The 17,574-nt window shown below is 32.5% G+C and overlaps 1 protein-coding gene across 9 annotated transcripts in view; it reads right to left on the bottom strand.

Annotated features, from left to right (window-relative positions):
- Nucleotides 1-17,374, bottom strand: part of LOC146540707 (sex-lethal homolog) — a 30,654-nt gene extending 13,280 nt beyond the window's left edge. For 3 of the 9 annotated variants that reach the window (XR_014879215.1, XM_085205445.1, XM_085205481.1), the window contains exons 1-8: nt 17,217-17,371; nt 16,507-16,701; nt 9,014-9,244; nt 8,494-8,601; nt 8,152-8,333; nt 7,909-7,996; nt 7,332-7,388; nt 4,996-5,068 (exon numbers count right to left, since the gene is read on the bottom strand). Coding sequence is in view for 8 of the 9 variants with exons in the window: in XM_085205445.1 (XP_085061571.1) it covers nt 4,996-5,068; nt 7,332-7,388; nt 7,909-7,996; nt 8,152-8,333; nt 8,494-8,601; nt 9,014-9,244; nt 16,507-16,587 (820 nt within the window). In the remaining variant the exon portion in view is untranslated. Of the gene's footprint in view, nt 1-1,164; nt 4,849-4,995; nt 5,069-7,331; nt 7,389-7,908; nt 7,997-8,151; nt 8,334-8,493; nt 8,602-9,013; nt 9,245-16,506; nt 16,702-17,173 lie in introns of those variants that run through there. The other 6 variants (XM_085205473.1, XM_085205465.1, XM_085205456.1 and 3 more) reach the window with 6 other exon arrangements.
- Between the last annotated feature and the right edge of the window lie 200 nt (nt 17,375-17,574).

A 17,574-nucleotide genomic window follows, 5' to 3' on the forward strand; every position in this document is an offset into this window, starting at 1 on the left:
AACTCGTCACAACATGTTAGAGACTGTTTAGTTTGGCAAAAAGTGACGTCATACCACTCTCGTAATTTTGAAAGTTATTATTAGTGTCTTTTCTAAATTAATAGTGTTTTTTCCTTTGTAAATAAGTAATTACATTAAATAATAAATATAAATAGATTTGGGTTCCGTTTTAGATAATAATTTTCGACTTTATATCGTATTTGAATAGTTGTACTATGATTTGCCGCATTAATCGCTTTTTATATAATAGTAACTTCCGTATAGTAAATTTTATTATTAATTATTGTTTGTCATAGTTTTCTGTAACAAAATAACAGATTTGTATATTCCTAATGTGTGTAATTAATTTTAGAGAGAATTTTCATTGTAAAAACTCATGTAAAATTCGTCATCGTAACAGCATTTTTCGTAATTTAATAATAGATAATACTTAAATAGTATAATGTTTTATACATAGATAGATAGATATTTTTATGTTCTTTTAATATGTATAAATTGTAAAAACATCCGATTTTTAGTTATTAAAATATAAATGTAAATGTGTGATATTCATAGTAAAAATATTGTTGTAAATAAAGATAAAACGGCTCGGTGGCTCGCGGCTCTCGTTACCGTTTAGCTCCGCGCAACGGAGGTGCGCGTCGGGCGAGACAGAGTCAGTCGGCAATCAACGGTGAGCACAACAGGAAGAAGATAGAATCGGAACAAGACACGAATAGAGCCGACAGTCACCGACCGTTATACAGTGATCAACATCTTGTTTCAATATCCTGTTTCAACATCCTGTTTCAGTATCTTGTTTCAATGTATAGCAAGAACGTCTCGCAAGAACGTCTCACAAGAAGGACTCACAAGAACGTCTCACAAGAAGGACTCCCAAGAACGTCTCACAAGAACGTCTCACAAGAACGTCTCACAAGAACGTCTCACAAGAAGGACTCACAAGAACGTCTCACAAGAACGACTCACAAGAACGTCTCACAAGAAGGACTCCCAAGAACGTCTCACAAGAACGTCTCACAAGAACGTCTCACAAGAACGTCTCACAAGAACGACTCACAAGAACGTCTTGGGGTCTCAGCATACTCCGTGTTCCCATGATCTGGAACCTATAGTGTGCAGGGCGTCAGCGGCTCATTCACTTGAGTTCCGCCCGTCCGGTACAATAACAATTCCGATGAACTCTAAATATTAACTAACATATTAAAAACTATTCATTTCTATGTAAATATGGAAACAAAAAAACAAAAAATATGGAAAATAGATATTTTATATGACAATGAAATTAAGAGAAATTTTCTTTAACAATGAGCATCGACAGTATACGCTTAGAAAATACGCGTTTATGAGGCACAATTCACTTTCGTATTCTAGATCTAGCATACTATAATATTACCTACGAACCAGTGTATAGTGCGAAATATCATTATAATAACATATACATAATATAATATATTTTTAAACATTATAGACCATGCTATTGTGGGTTCAACTCCCACTCGGGGGAAAGAATTCTTTTTATTTCTTCGCTCTAGTAACAAGGCAAAGCGCTTCTGTGACTTCCGCCATACTAGCTATACGAGCGGTGAGTGCAGAACAGAATGTAATGACACTAGGTTCCTTCTGCCTACCTTGGTATATGAGGGACACAGCGTGAAGCTATTTTATGTTATCTATTTGAGGTCAAATTATCTGTAATAATTAATAAAATAAATAAATTAATATTTAAAAAGATTTTTTTGTGAAATGCAATAATTAAATCTAATCAAATATTATATGTTCACATACATATCTGGTAATTTATTAAGTTAACATTATAATAAGAATTTCGCACTAAAATTAAATTGTTAAGAATACATAATATCTACTTCCTTGTTGCTTATTATATTAAAACCTATAATTTTTAAGTTTTATCAACTAATTTATTAGGGTAACAGCGTCTGTACTGGGTATCAGATGAAATAAGGAGTTCTTAAAAAAATACTATTATAAAAATAATATGCTTAAGGCAAATAAAATCAAGATGCTCAATTTTCATGCAGCTAGCTTTACTAAATACTCCAAATTCATCTAATAACACTACGCAAGAGATAATTTAGATTTATGATCTTTTTAATTAGCTCAATTCATTGCTAGACTTCGGCTTTATACCACATAGATAAAAAAAGAACAACAGATAAAAAATAAAAAATTGTCTGGTACCCACCACAGATACAGAAGGGAGTTTAAAGTTAGGAACAATCGAGAACAACACTTATAGACTCCGAACTAACTATAGAACATTCGAATCACCGTTGAATATTGTCAATGTAGCGACCCGAATCGAGAAGAACAATGTTTAAATTGACATAAGTTACTATAGCTATATATATGCAATTTATATACAAATTAATGTTTTTTTTTATTTTCCAAGAAAGAATAGAAAGAAATATGTACATATTTACTATAGTAAACATAAACTATATTACATAACATTGTTCCCGCGGACTCGAGCCATCGAATTGCGTAGAAAACTAACAACGAAAAAGATATTAAATTGAAAAATAACATCGAATTATATACATTTAAAAACTATTTTCGTTGAATTAATAAAAAATATTAATAGTTCTCATTCCTATTGCTATAAAATGCGTCGCGTCAGTTGAAAAAAGATGCTGATCATGTTGAATGAATAACGTGAATATAAAAAAATATATATTATTTCTATTACCAGAAAAATCCCAAAAATAAAACTCTAATTAATATTCACAATTTAAAAAAATAAAATTCGTTAAATTATTCTTTACGATTATATTGTATTTGGTAACTTATATTTTATTTGTTTAGTAATGTTGCCAGTAAATAATTCATCTGCACATTTTTTATACACAAATAAATAACAAAGCTTGAATATATTTTTTTAACTTCTGTTTAACAGACTATTATGTTACGTTCTATTGAGCACATCGTGTGGTTCATAAGCCATTAGATGGCAACACCGTAGGCCTAATATGAACCAAAAAATTATAAAGCAATAAAATAAATTTATTATTACAATTAACCTTTTAATAAAATATTTTTATTATTACTTTAAATGGGATATTAATATTTAAGATATATTTTCAAAAATAAATTAAAAAGCTATGCTAATTTTAAAAAGTAATAAGCTAAATAATTAAGCGTTTTACTAATGAAGTGACGCAAAATGTGGGAGATGTTTAAAGATGGCCGACGGTATTGCATACAATTAACAAATCGACATACAAAACAATTATATATGTATGTTTCAAATTGATAAACATAGCTATGTTAATTTCTATATCATTATACATATTTACTATCTAAACTAATATTACAACTATATTAGATCCTTGTTCAAAATATTTATCTATACAATAGATATTATAGAAGCGTTACTAATATAAACATATAGTAACTATATAAAGTAAGTCAAATCAAGTCTACACAGCATTGTAGACAGAGGGAACCTAGAGTTAACCCACTTTCCACCGACTTATAGAGGCATTGTGTGTTGAGTGGCGGAACTCAACACCGCGCTTTGCTTCGACAACAGAGCGAAGTGAATGAAACTATTAATTTATATAAATATTTCAGTTTCTCGAGTCGCGATCGAACCTACCACCAGTCGCGTTCATAGTCACACATTTGTGCCCCTACGCCGCGACTATATATAAAATGTATAATAATAATAATAATAATGTTTTGTTTTTTTTGTCTGTATGTCTGCGTTTTATCATGGCTAATTTAGAGTCGGTTGAACTAACTTGAGTGCAGTTTTCACTATGATATTTTGGAAAACTTCTTTCAACATTTAGCATTTGTTTTATCGGGTTATAAATGTTCAATGTATAAATAGTGAATAGACACTTCTATAATATTCTAGAATTTTCATAATAAATCTAATATAACAATAATAGGTTTACTATTAATAGCAATATAACATTAACATACACATCGCGTTGTGGGTAAAGCTCCATTATATTTTAATTTTCTTAAAGCTATAACATTTTACATATTACAATAAATCAATTTTAAGATTCAAATTTGAAGCAAAAAGTAAAAATTTAAAAGAATTAAGGTGGAAACTTATATCCAGATTTAGTTGACTAATTTACAATTAAATCAGCTTACATTACAACTTAATAGTGTCTATTATTACATAACTAATAAAAAATATTATATTCGTATTTATTTCGATTTGTTTTTAAGTGTGAGCAAATTACTTATTATATTGATTGAAAAAAAAATACACTATAAGGCAAAACAAACCAACCAACCCATACCCATAGACCAAAACAGTTCCAAATATGATTTTAAAAAAAAAAACCTCTACATTCAGATCTTTTTTTTATCAATCACCCATCCTTGGATGATAAATTTAAACACAAGGCTGTCCACCACAAAACTTTGCACCAATTAAACTAAAGCCAAAACAAATTATCCCAATACATTTCCGAAAAACAACCTGAACACAAATTTGACATTAATCTAAATTGGAAAAAAAAACACAAAACACTTCCATTTTCGAATTCCTCGTCCACGCTTCCAACAAGGCCATACGCCAACCAACGTTTGCCAATAAACAAAAAAAAACAATAGAGCACCCACAACTGACAGTCCAACAGTCCAACAGCGTCAGGCGCGCCTAGACCTTCGAGTCGGTCAGGCGGAACTTCTTACAGTATAGTCCTTTTCAAAACGGACGGTGTTGCATGTAATGGGGCTGGTAGTCGCGTCGATACCTGGCCGGAGCATTTTGATGCTGATGCTGGGGCATGTAATACTCCTGACGGTGAAGCATGTCCAGTTGATCGAGACTGTGGTGCCTTTGCGGGGCTATGGGCGGCACTGTCCGAGCAGCGTGAAATGTTGGTTTTCTTTTATTATACATACCATTTATGGCGCCATTTTATATTTGTACTGTTTAACTTTTATATATAAATAATATTATAGTTTAAAGGTTATTAATATAAGTATATATAGAATTATATTTACCTCGATTGTGATGGAAGCCCGCCGCCCATCCAGCGTAGTATGCAGCTTTTTGTTTTCCATGTTCTTCTGCGACCTGAAGGAACAAAAAACAAATGACTCCACCTATACATATTTTCAAAGTTTTTTATTTTTAATATATTTTAAATGTTACTGTCAAAATAATTAACTTTTATGTTTTGCACAAACATTTAAAATCTTCAACTAAAGAGAAATTTCCGTTTGAAGAAATTATTTCTTATGCTAATCAACTAATATCTAGCGTTAATTTTGTTAAAAAAAAAGGAATTTCTATGTAAAAAAAGAAATATTTTAATTTTTTTCTATATACAGGGTGTCCCAGGAGTCAACGATAAAACGAAACCAGGTGATAGACCAAGTCGTGACAGTTATGAGAAAAATATAAAAAAAAATCTTTGTCATGTATTTTTCATATTATTTTGATTTTAAAAAATATCGGAAAAACCGACACCCTGTGATGGTTTTTCAAGTCCCAGGACTACAAATATTACTCTTTCTTCATTTTTTTTTCTGTAATGTAATCATGAGTAACCCTTCTGTGAATTACAGTTTAAGATTTAAGCATACCTGCATCAGTTTTCAATAAAATGTGGTGTTTTTGCCAAACATTAAATTCAAAATATTTACTACACCCAACTTTAACCGACTGTACTATAAAAAAAATGTACTACACTCTTTTTGCAAGTAACTTTAAAAGTTGGCGCATTTAATCTGGATTCCGAAATGGTATGACACTTGCTGGATTACTTCTTTGTTGAAGAGAGAAAAATCGAAATACACGATAATCGGGATGACGTTCAGCTTTTTGGTATCTTTTCCGATACATTCTAGCTGCAGCATTTGCATTACATAACCATTCTCCATGAACGAAATGCATATTGGCAATGTGTCAAAGACCGAGTATATGGCCTGCGAGAGCCCGGACTCGAGCACTGTCCTTATAATTCCTGGGCCAGCCCCTAAGTCGGATAAGCGTTGCCTGGGCTAAGTGGCGGGAGGTCACTGGTGTGGTCTGTGATCGCAGGATACTGTCCTAACTCTTATCCGGCCATGGAGATCGTGATCGATGCCTCCAGACTCGTGCATGACGGATCCAAGGTACCTGAACTTTTCCAACTTAGGGGATGGCCCAGGACTTATAAGGATAGTGCTCGAGTCCGGGCTCTCGCAGGCCATATACTCGGTCTTTGACACATTGCCAATATGCATTTCATTCATGGAGAATGGTTATGTAACGCAAATGCTGCAGCTAGAATGTATCGGAAAAGATACCAAAAAGCTGAACGTCATCCCGATTATCGTGTGTTTCGATTTTTCTCTCTTCAACAAAGAAGTAATCCAGCAAGTGTCATACCATTTCGGAATCCAGATTAAATGCGCCAACTTTTAAAGTTACTTGCAAAAAGAGTGTAGTACATTTTTTTTATAGTACAGTCGGTTAAAGTTGGGTGTAGTAAATATTTTAAATTTAATGTTTGGCAAAAACACCACATTGTATTGAAAACTGATGCAGGTATGTTTAAATCTTAAACTGTTATTCACAGAAGGGTTACTCATGATTACATTACAGAAAAAAAAATGAAGAAAGAGTAATATTTGTAGTCCTGGGACTTGAAAAACCATCACAGGGTGTGGGTTTTTCCGATATTTTTTAAAATAAAAATAATATGAAAAATACATGACAAAGATTTTTTTTTATATTTTTCTCATAACTGTCACGACTTGGTTTATCACCTGGTTTCGTTTTATCGTTGACTCCTGGGACACCCTGTATAAAACATATTTTTTTATATTTCAGTAATTTACACACATACATATTTTGTATATTATATCTTATATACACAACATTTAATCTTTCAACATTTAATCATAAGTTGTAATCAAACAACATTTACAACAAACACCCAACACACAACATCAAAAAAAGCAGGAAAAGAAGAAGAGAGTGCTTCCTAAACTCATTTTTTCGTAAATAAATTATATAATAATTTGTTTATTTTATTGAAATTTATATACAAGATGATTATGAAATAATTTATAAATGAAATCTGTTTATGACTTTAGATTATTTATATGAATTTTTACGTAAAATTCCGTTTCTTTTTTGGAATTTCGAATTTCGTACGTTTAGAAATTATGTTATAAAAAAATTTACAGTTCATTTAGATATATGTTTGGAAAAATAATCTAAAATGAATATTAGTGTTTCCAAGACAATTCAAATAATAAAAAACGGAATTTTACATTTCTAAAAAATTAATACACAAAATAATAAATAAATTATATAAACATATATTTATATAATATATATATCGCACCGTAGTATCGCTGAGCAGGCGTCGCCGCGTGCTCCCATATGTAGTGCCCATTCCCGTCTAATTTAGACCCCCCCACCAATAGAAAGCATGCAAAGACAATAAAGTCATTTTATAATGGGTTTCGAAATATTAGTTTAAAAAAGTAATAAAAATCTATATTTCTAGGTCAAGAATTGGTGATTGAATAGTGTTGTGCAATAAAGCGGAAGCAATTATTTAAATATTATGATTAGGAAAGTGTTGTAATAAAATATTGATGTGACTATACATCACTATTTTATTTAAGTATAATATATACAATAGTTATAAGATTTGTGATAAAAGTAAGAAAAGCAATCAAAAAAATTAAAATAAATTATATTTAACAAGCAACAAGCAACTTCATCATAGATTATATATAAAAATATATATTCATCATATATATGTATATCACAAATACATTTTAAATAATTAAAATAAAAATACATATTTAGAATACTATGCACAACACAACATAATACACAACAAAACAACATTTTTCAACACACATACAACATAAAAAATCTTACATGCATAAAAATATATGGGGAATACAAACCTTAACACACAACGGCTCAGTACCACCTTCGGGTATAACATTATTGAGAGCTGCTATAGCTTCCTGAGCTTCTTCTCGCTTGTCAAATCTGAAAAACAAGGGGAAAATTATAAAATAAATATCTTACTGATATTCGTTCCTCTTTCATGTATTAACGATGAACAGATGATGATAAAACGCCTATATTTTGTATAATTTGGCTATATTTTTATAATATTTTTTCAATATTTTTTCAAGACTCACCTAACAAAAGCCACACCTCTTGGCGCACCATTGCCCTTATCCCTAAGTATATGTTTCTGTACTATCCTGCCATACTTCCCGAATATCGTCTCGAGCTGGTCCTCCGTGATGGCGCGTGGTAAGTTGGTCACGTATAGGTTCGTATCCTTTATATCATCGCCTGATGGCCGGGCGTAGGATACCTGGAAAAAACATACATATATTGCTTTCAAATATATAAGTAAAATATCGTCGGCTTAGAGTGTAAGACTGCAAGATCCCTATTTTTATACCATTTAATAGGGTTTCTTTCATAGAATAGAAAAAAAAAGTAAAAACAAAATATAAAAAAGTAAAATCTACCTTTAACCGCTTATTTCTAAGTTGGTAACCGTTGAACGTATCGATTGCTCTGGCCGCGTCCTCTTCTCTCGTGAAATTTACAAATCCAAAACCGTAGCTATAGCCAGTCTAAAAAAATATAAAATATATATGATTAAAATAAATAAAAAAAATATTGCCTTTGTTGCCCCGCTTAATAAATATATTTGATAATTAAAAATAAATAAATTACAAAATTACCCTGAGGATCGGCTATTTTACTCAAATGTTACGATAATAAAAGTAAGAAATTCCATAAACTGCCGAACACCATTTTTATGAACATGAAAGCAAAAACGTTTTTAAATTATTTTTTAAATTTCACGCTGTATCCCGCACACAGCAAGGTAGGCAGAGAGAGCCTAATATTAAGACACTCCGCTTCCCACTTTCCGCCAAATTCTGAAGGCATTGAGTGGCTACGACTGGCTTCAAAATTTCAAAATTATAAAATTCTCTATTGTTAATATACTTGATATATTATCATCATAAAAATACTAACCTTAAAATCCTTCATGACCCGACAACTCTCTATTGGTCCAATTGTCATGAACATAGCGTATAAATCCTTCTCGGTCATAGTTTGGGGCAGATAGTTCACTATGAGGTTGGTCTTCGCCGTGTCGCCTCCAGCGGACGAGATGCCCCCTTCAGACATACTGCCCCAACACCTCACGCCGGCTGAACGACCTCTATACTGTTGTTGAATTTGCTGGGAAATTAGATGACGTTTCTGTTTGAATTGCAATAAACATGTCCTTTAAAAATTCCGTTTGAGAAATAAAAAAAGGTCAATATTTAGGAACTGTGTGTACGTGATGGTTGTGAACATGATAGTCAATTGGGGGGTCAAGTGCGAGGAAATGAAAATATTAAACATTTCATTCCCTCGAATGAGAATCGAACCCACAACTGTCGTGTTTACATCCGCACTCTTATGCCCTTGGCACTTGGTATTTATTATATTTTTATACAATTACTCATATTATAAATAATTTTATAGGTTTCACAGATATGATGTGGTTTAAATTATTTTATGTACATGTACATAGTTTATAAGTTTTAGCGGGGTAGGCAAAGTGAACCCGGGATCCTAGTCGTAGCTCTGTTCCCATTAAGGCTCTTCCGTTACCCACTTCCCGCCGAATTCTTAAGCCACTGTGTGCTGAGTGGCGGAACTTAACGCCTTGCTTTACCTCGTTACCAGAGCGACCAAATGAAAATATATGTTTCATTCCTTCAAGCGGGAATCGAACCAACAAACGTCGCGTTTACAGTGGCTTCTGCCCCTGAGCCATTTTTTAAGACATGTATCGTGATCAATTCCATCCACAACCACTAGGATAGAAGGACGACGTATCAACTGAACATCATGGTTATGAATTCAAATCCTGTTTTAAAAAAAAAAACATTCCCAGTTTAATAATAAAGATATAATAGTGTTTTTCTAAAATTAAAAGTTACTATTTATACGCAAATAATAATCTTAAAACAAAATAGCAGAAGGCTTTTTCAACCGCCCGCCAAAGAGGGCGCAATTAAGTAATGTCGTGAAAATACCGGAAAGAAAATAGGTTAACATGATGACGCGTGACACTGACATTGACATTTGCGGCCTTTTAGCGCCATATTTGATTTACTGATTGTCACTGACGAGCTCGCATACTATTTATGTCTTACTACTTTTACGGGTTTAAAATAGAAATTATTCGGTCTTTTTTTGCTTCACGCTGTATCCCGCACATAGCAGGATAGCCAGAGGTAATCTGAGAAACGAGTGTCAAAACATTCCATTCCCATTGAGAGATTTCCGTTCTCTACTTGCCTCCGAATTCTCAATATTACCTAATAGATAATGAATTTGAAAAGTGAATACCTCCAATAAAGTAGTAGGCGGGCGTGACGCATATCGTGAAAGACGCAAAAAATACTTCCGCTTATACGTGACAGGCTTACTTTAGTAATTTGATATATTTTTTTGTAGTATCACGCCGTTTTCCTTAGATATATAGCGTTTTAGACAGAGGGAATTTAGTGTTAGGACTCAGTGCCCGGTTCTCCCCATTCTCAATTTTTCCTCCGTATTTTAGAGATATTGCGTGTTGAGTGGCGGAACCCAACACCGCTTTTTGCCTTGTTAACAGAGCGATGGATGTGAAATATGAAATATTTCATTCCACCAGAGAAATATTTAATATTTCTTTTTATTTTTAAGTTATATAGGATGTTTTCAAGTTTGATATATAAATGCACCAGGCTGGTGTCGTATTTTATTATTTGTCTAGTTAGAACTGAAAGAGTTATATTCTATTAAAACATAGTTTCACGATTTATTTATTTATAAGCAGGCATTATAAGCAGATTTCAGAGGAGAAAAACAAAAAACCACTCAAAAACAAACAAAAGCAATAAATTACTATCCATTCATAAAAATAAAAAGAATCACATGAAATAACCACCCACAAACAACAACACTAAACGAACTTGGTCAAACACCAAACATCCATTACAAAATTGCACAAAGAAAAAAAAAAGAAAAAGCACAATAAGACCTTCGCGGAAAACCTATAAAAATTTGGAACGGATTTTCTGCATTACCGCATAACATGTAAACATTAAAAACGTTACAATCAACCGAAAAAGTGGAACGAGACCCTGACCCCGGACAAAGTGTTTAGTACCATTTTATACAACTCACTCGATTCTCGAAGTGCCAAGTCCAGCCAAGATCACCTATGAACCTTATTTTTTTTTTTAGGTTCACGCTATATCCCAAATATGTAGTAGGGTGGGAACCCACCAACTTTACGCCAAATTTTCGAAACATTGCATTTAATGGCGGAACTCGACACCGCGTTTTGTCACGCCACCAGAGGAAGACAACGAAAAGAAAATACCATAAACGTTACGACCAACCGAAAAAGTGGAACGAGACCCTGACCCGAGACTGTTGGTACTATTTTATGCAACTCACTCGATTCCCGAAGTGCCAAGTCTCCAGCCAAGAGCACCCACGAACCACTTGAGAACGCCGATAGAATGATCGCTATTGTTACCAAAACAAAGGCGTGAAATTTTACACAGGGGTCGAAGAAAGGATTATGTCGTTTGATTTTGGTGTTTTTATTTGTTTTAATTTTATAGAAAATTGCGTGGATTTTTTAATTATAAATTCTCTAACATATATGCTTATTATTTAGTGAAAAGGATAACCTAAAGATTGATAAAACTACAATATTCTACGTCGTAAGGTAAAATTTTCCACCGAATGTGAATTTGTGTTAAGTGGCGAAACTCACCTCCGCGCTTTATCTCGTTACCAGAGCGAGGAAAGGAAAATATTAAATATTTCATTTCCCCAAATGGGAATCCAAACCCACAGACAGCCGTTGCCTTTACAGTCGCAAGTTGCTTGAGGCTCTGCGCCACGCCGACGAGAGGCAATACCACAAAATACCGAAAAAAAATATTCAAACAATTTTAAAACTGCAATAAAACATTAAATAGTTTTACATTACAAAAGTAATTAAATTAAATTTAATTAATATAATAATAAAAAAAAGTAAACAAAACTAAGAGTAACTTAAGAACATAAACTTAAAAACTGTTTTCGTCTTATCGTCACTCAATTCGCAGAGAAATCTGAGATTGCCTACATTCATCGCGCCGTATGTTTTTGGCAAGACCCACCGCCGGCCCCTTGACGCCAGCATTATGGACAAAATATTCTCCCATAAATTCCCTTATACATACAGATAAATAATGAATTGCAGATGAAATGCAGATAAAGTATTTTTTTATTTAATTACCAACTTGTTTTAGAAGAGCTTCTTTTGTGTTTAATTTTTTAAAGTATATTTTTGGGAAATAAATTAATGGATGGCTCTTTTTAAACCTAGTATTTTTCACTTCATCTTCACGCAATATCCCGCAGTAGCGGGATAAGCGGAAGGAGCCTAGTGTGAACACACTCCGCTCCGCGCTTTCCGCCGAATTCTGGAGGCATTGCGTGTTGAGCAGCAGCCCCTTTGCCTCAACACCAGAGCGATGAAATGAAAATATTAAACATTTCATTTCCTAGAGTGGAAATTTGAACCCACAACCTGTCGCATTTACAGTCACACGTCTGCGCCTCTGCACCACGAGAAAATTGGAGAACAGTAAGCTAAAGCTTACTACATCATTATATACAAATAAGATATTTATACGAACTTAATAGGCAATCATAACCAACTGGAACGTTGATTATTTATTTCTAACATGACGCCTTCGTGGCACAATTAAGAAGACTCTAAATACACGATAGTTTTGTGTTCATTTCCTGCTAAAATAAAAATGCAAACAAATACTATACTATAAAATAAAAAAAAACAATCATAGCTTATACAGCTTTAAGCTGCATCTCGCACACAGCAGGGTAGGCAGAGGGAACCTAGTGTTAAAACACTCCGTTCCCCAGTTTCTGCCAAATTCTAGAGGCATTCCGCGTTGAGTGGCAGAACTCAACGCCGCGCTTTGCCTCGACACCAGAGCGAAGAAATGCAAATACAAACGTAAATAAATATTTCACTTCCTCGAGTGGGAATCGAACCCACAGCCGTCGCGCTACAGTCACACCCTTGTGCCGCTGCGCCAGGACGGCCTCAAAAACATAAGTATTAAACAGAAGAACATTAAAAGTATTTAATTTACGCAACAAATTAGATTTAAGTCCACGAGAACATTACTAGCATTGTAATATGGCTTAAGAGAAGGTTAGAATGTAGAAAAGATTATTTTTTTTCTCAACTGAATTAGTTACGTTTGTTATGTAGCCTCTAGATTCTAGAAGATATAACTTTATGTAAATACTAGCGGACCCGGACGCGGCTACGCCTGCTTGAAATATAAGAATATAATTTCTATAGAAATATAATTTCAATCTAGATGAAATGCTAAAAGTGACTATTATATTTATTTTCATAAGGATGAATATCAAAATGACGCGGCAACGAACGCGGTCGCGTAGCGACGACGGTTGTTATTAACATGGCAGAATAAATTGCATGTCAAATTAGAAAGTATTTTAATTTATTAGTATATATGTGTAATGTAATATTATATAGCCCATAGCACTTCTGAAGAATGCAGCTTTCATACAAAACAAAAACAAAGTAAATCGATCCAGTAGATCCAGAGATCTTAGCGTTCAAACAAACAAACAAACTCTTCCGCTTTATTATATTAGTATAGATATAGATATTCAATATGTCACAGCACTATTCTAGATTAAGACAAAGTTCGCGGGTTTAATTCCCATTTTGAACAATTTTAAATTTTGCTGTTTAAATTGCTATGACAGGTTGTCTTTTTTTTTTATGGAAAAAGGCCAAGACAAACGAGCGTTCGGGTCACCTGATGGTGATCACCGCCGCCCACGACCCCGTGCAACACCAGAGGACCCGTGCTACACGTGCGTTGCCGGCCTTTGAGGTGGAGATAGATATCTTTTCAATCCCATTATGTATGAAAAATGAGTAAAGAAAAAAAGCAATAATATTACAGTCAAACTACAGGAGAAGTGTGAATAAAAATTTCACCGAATAGAAAATAATGGACAAACATAATTACAGGCATTACTCAATGTAGTAAAATTATGCTAAACGTTTAAAATTAACGATATCGTAGACAAATATTCTAGTGTAGAAAAAAAACCTAAGCAGAGAGAGCCGAGTGTTAGAACATTTTGTTCTCTACTTGCCATTTGTAGAGACAATGCGGACTAGTCTTACCAAAAGTGAAAATAATTTAAATCTCCGATTTGAATAATTTAAATCTTTTTTAACTGATTATCAGTTCTCCGAGCAGTACTTAGAAGCTTAATTAGTAGAATTCGAACCCACGACAACAGAGGGCACAGTCAAACACTGTCTAATAAAAATCCCGATTCCGATTCGTTGAAATTAATTAATTAATATTTATGTATATATACATTTCTTCGCTCTAGTATATAGTTTTTTGGAAAACGGGGAACAGAATGTCATAACTCCTTCTACCTATCCTGCTTCACGCGGGATTCAGCGTGAAAGTAACAACAAGAAAACAAAAAATATTCCATATAAACAATTTATCACGCCCGAGGCGCTCCACTCTTGGGCGGACAGCCGGCTAGAGCCTCTGGCACTCCGCCAATGTAAATGGTAGTATCTTTATAAACTTAGTAATGCATTTGTTAACGTTTTCCATTAATAATGTATGGCGGGGGTCGCTATTAGTGCTTTTGTGGAATCAAAGAGTTCTGTCAGAGAGATTGTGGAGCATTGTTGAGACTCATTTTTAATTGAATTAAAAATTGTACAAACTGAGGGTATGGCACAGTGAGAGTAATGATGGATATAAGTTTGATTTCCAATTGGGGGAATGGTTGTATATATGTGTTATTTAAATATTCCTGCTCTATGAGGACAAAGCGCAACAAACTACCCCACATAGTAAGATGTATGACTATATTTACATTTTCGTAAGTACACAGGTAATGTTTTACTAAATAATAAATTTGTAATTTTATTTTAAATTGCTGATTCTAATATATGATGGTAAGACAAAAGTTGACTTCTACTCATTTTACATCAGAAATGTAAAGTTTCAAATTAAATTATATTTTTTGTAAAATTTTTAAGTTATTTTTAAGATAGCTGATCAAATAATTAAATGATGTTACAATGTTTCTAAAAACACAGAGAGAAATTGGTATCCACCATTTTCTTAAAAGTCTTTAATAAAATCTGTGTACATATCAGCTATACTTAAATATAAAATAGTAAACACTAATCTTACCTGCTATACAATCAACAGCAACAATGTTATTTTTAAGACAAAACTTAAGTAAGCTTAAAGAAAGGAAAAATTAACTTAAAAGAAAATAAAAAAAACTGATGCACTCAACAAATAATGAAAATTAATACATTCAACCAACTAGATTTCACTTAAATTTAAAGAGTCTTTTTAACATGTTTCTTAAAAAGTAAAAAAGGTTATTACAAAAAGTTTTTTTTTATTTATAAGAGCAAATGTTCAATCTAATATTATTTGTTTTTTTTTCAGCTTAAGTTCCCTCGTTGTTCTTTATTTATGGCAATCTGAGTGTGCCAGTGTATGGAAAACACACAAAGGAGAATAAGTTCACTACACACAGTAGGCAGATGAAACCTAGTGTTGAAACCACTTTATGCCTGAATTCAAGACATTTCTTGTTGAGTTGCAAAGCTCAAGAATTCAAAGATACTCAAAACAAAGGTCTTTTTGTGGAAAACAAAATTATTAAAATTCATTCCACATAGCAGTAATTGAACCCAGTCAGAAACTGTCTGTACATATTATAAATTACCTGCCAACTGGCCAACTGTACTGTGCGTCCTGTAAGCGGATTTTCAAAACGAAATTCGGCTTAGCGAGTCACATAAGAGCCCACCAAAAAAAAATAAAGTAAAATAAAGTGAGACATGCAAGAAGTCGCCATCGCCCGAAATTGGTGTGGATAGATATATATATATATTATAAATTAACTAATTAAGGTATAAGTAGGTGATTTATCTATTATTTTTTATGTAAATCATGAAGTAATAATAATTTGCCACAAATTAAAAGTAATTAATAAAATAATTATTTTTCATACTTTTTATAATTTATACTTCTGGCTTATAATAGAAAAGGCAGAAAAAATTGAGTGATAAGTTACTGTTTTTCACTTTCTATTTCTCATTAGTGTAGGTAAAAGATTATTTTATTAAGCTTCATGTTGTTTCATGCATATAGCAGGGTAAGTAGATAGCACCTAGTCTTACAACCCTCTGTTCTCCATTTTTGTCCAATCTTCAAGATATGGCAAGAGTCAAAGAATTCAACACTAAGCTTTGTCATACTTACCAGAATAAGAAAATAAAAGGATTCGTCCCCTGAATAGGACTCAAATGATCATGGTTCAGTTATTGCAGTACAATTTAAATTTATACTCACATTCTCTAATGAATGAAAGCTTCTATCCCAACTGCTGACCGGAGTCCCTCCGAATAAATAACCTGGGTAGCGTTCGCACATTTATCAAACTTTTACACACAGTGTCCCAAAATCTGCTTATATGCAAATTATGAATAATCAGTTTATTATGACTCCATTGTAAACATCTCTAAGTTATTCCCTTACTTTAACTACCTGAAAATTTAAATATAAGCTTAACAATAAGGTAAATAATAAAACATGTTACTAATGAGAAAACACAATTAGAAGTTTTTCTAGAAAGTAAAATCAAGTAAGCCATGAATTGGTGGTTAATGACCTTTAAAGTACAAAGTGGTAAGCACTTCATATTAATCAAACTAGTGGTACAGTTAGTATTAACAAAATATTATGTAAAATAATAATAGATTCCAGCAATAAAATATTGTATAATTATTTGAGTGCAAAAGAAAAAATATTGATTAATCTAATTATGAATCCTTACAAGAAAGTTCTAAATACACTAAAACGTATTGGTTGTTTGTGTCATTATTTAGTTTGTTTATAAGCTTCTAATTTATCATTCTGAATAATTATTTTCATAATAATATTTAAAAAATGTTTAGGCGAACTAAATATTTACTGAAACAATGCCTAGTTCGTTATTTCTATGAATAGGTAAACGCACCTGATATAAATACGGTAATTTAATTATTAAATAATTCACTTACACTTTTAATTAGAAAAGAATAACAATATTCTAGATAGATTTTGTAAATTTATAAGATTTGAGGGAAATTGCAATTTACTACAGCGCTGCTAACAATTCTGAAATGTCAGTCACTTTTTTTAATTTTTAGATGCTCTGACTCTGAATCTTGATTATCTTTGTCAACCAGAGATTAAAAGTTAAAACTATTTTTATCAATAACCTTAGATCTTTATTTTACAGATTATTCCTTTATTATTAATATATTTCTTACAGTTTATACATTGGTTATAATATAAGTGCATTAATTCTCTTCTTTCTAATACAGTATTTGTAAAGCACCTTTCACAAAAATCCATTTTAATGACAATAATAAAAAT

Source organism: Heliconius melpomene, chromosome 2 (assembly GCF_056956725.1).
Source record: "Heliconius melpomene rosina isolate 202511_hmr_F chromosome 2, ASM5695672v1, whole genome shotgun sequence".
NCBI classification, from domain to species: domain Eukaryota; kingdom Metazoa; phylum Arthropoda; class Insecta; order Lepidoptera; family Nymphalidae; genus Heliconius; species Heliconius melpomene.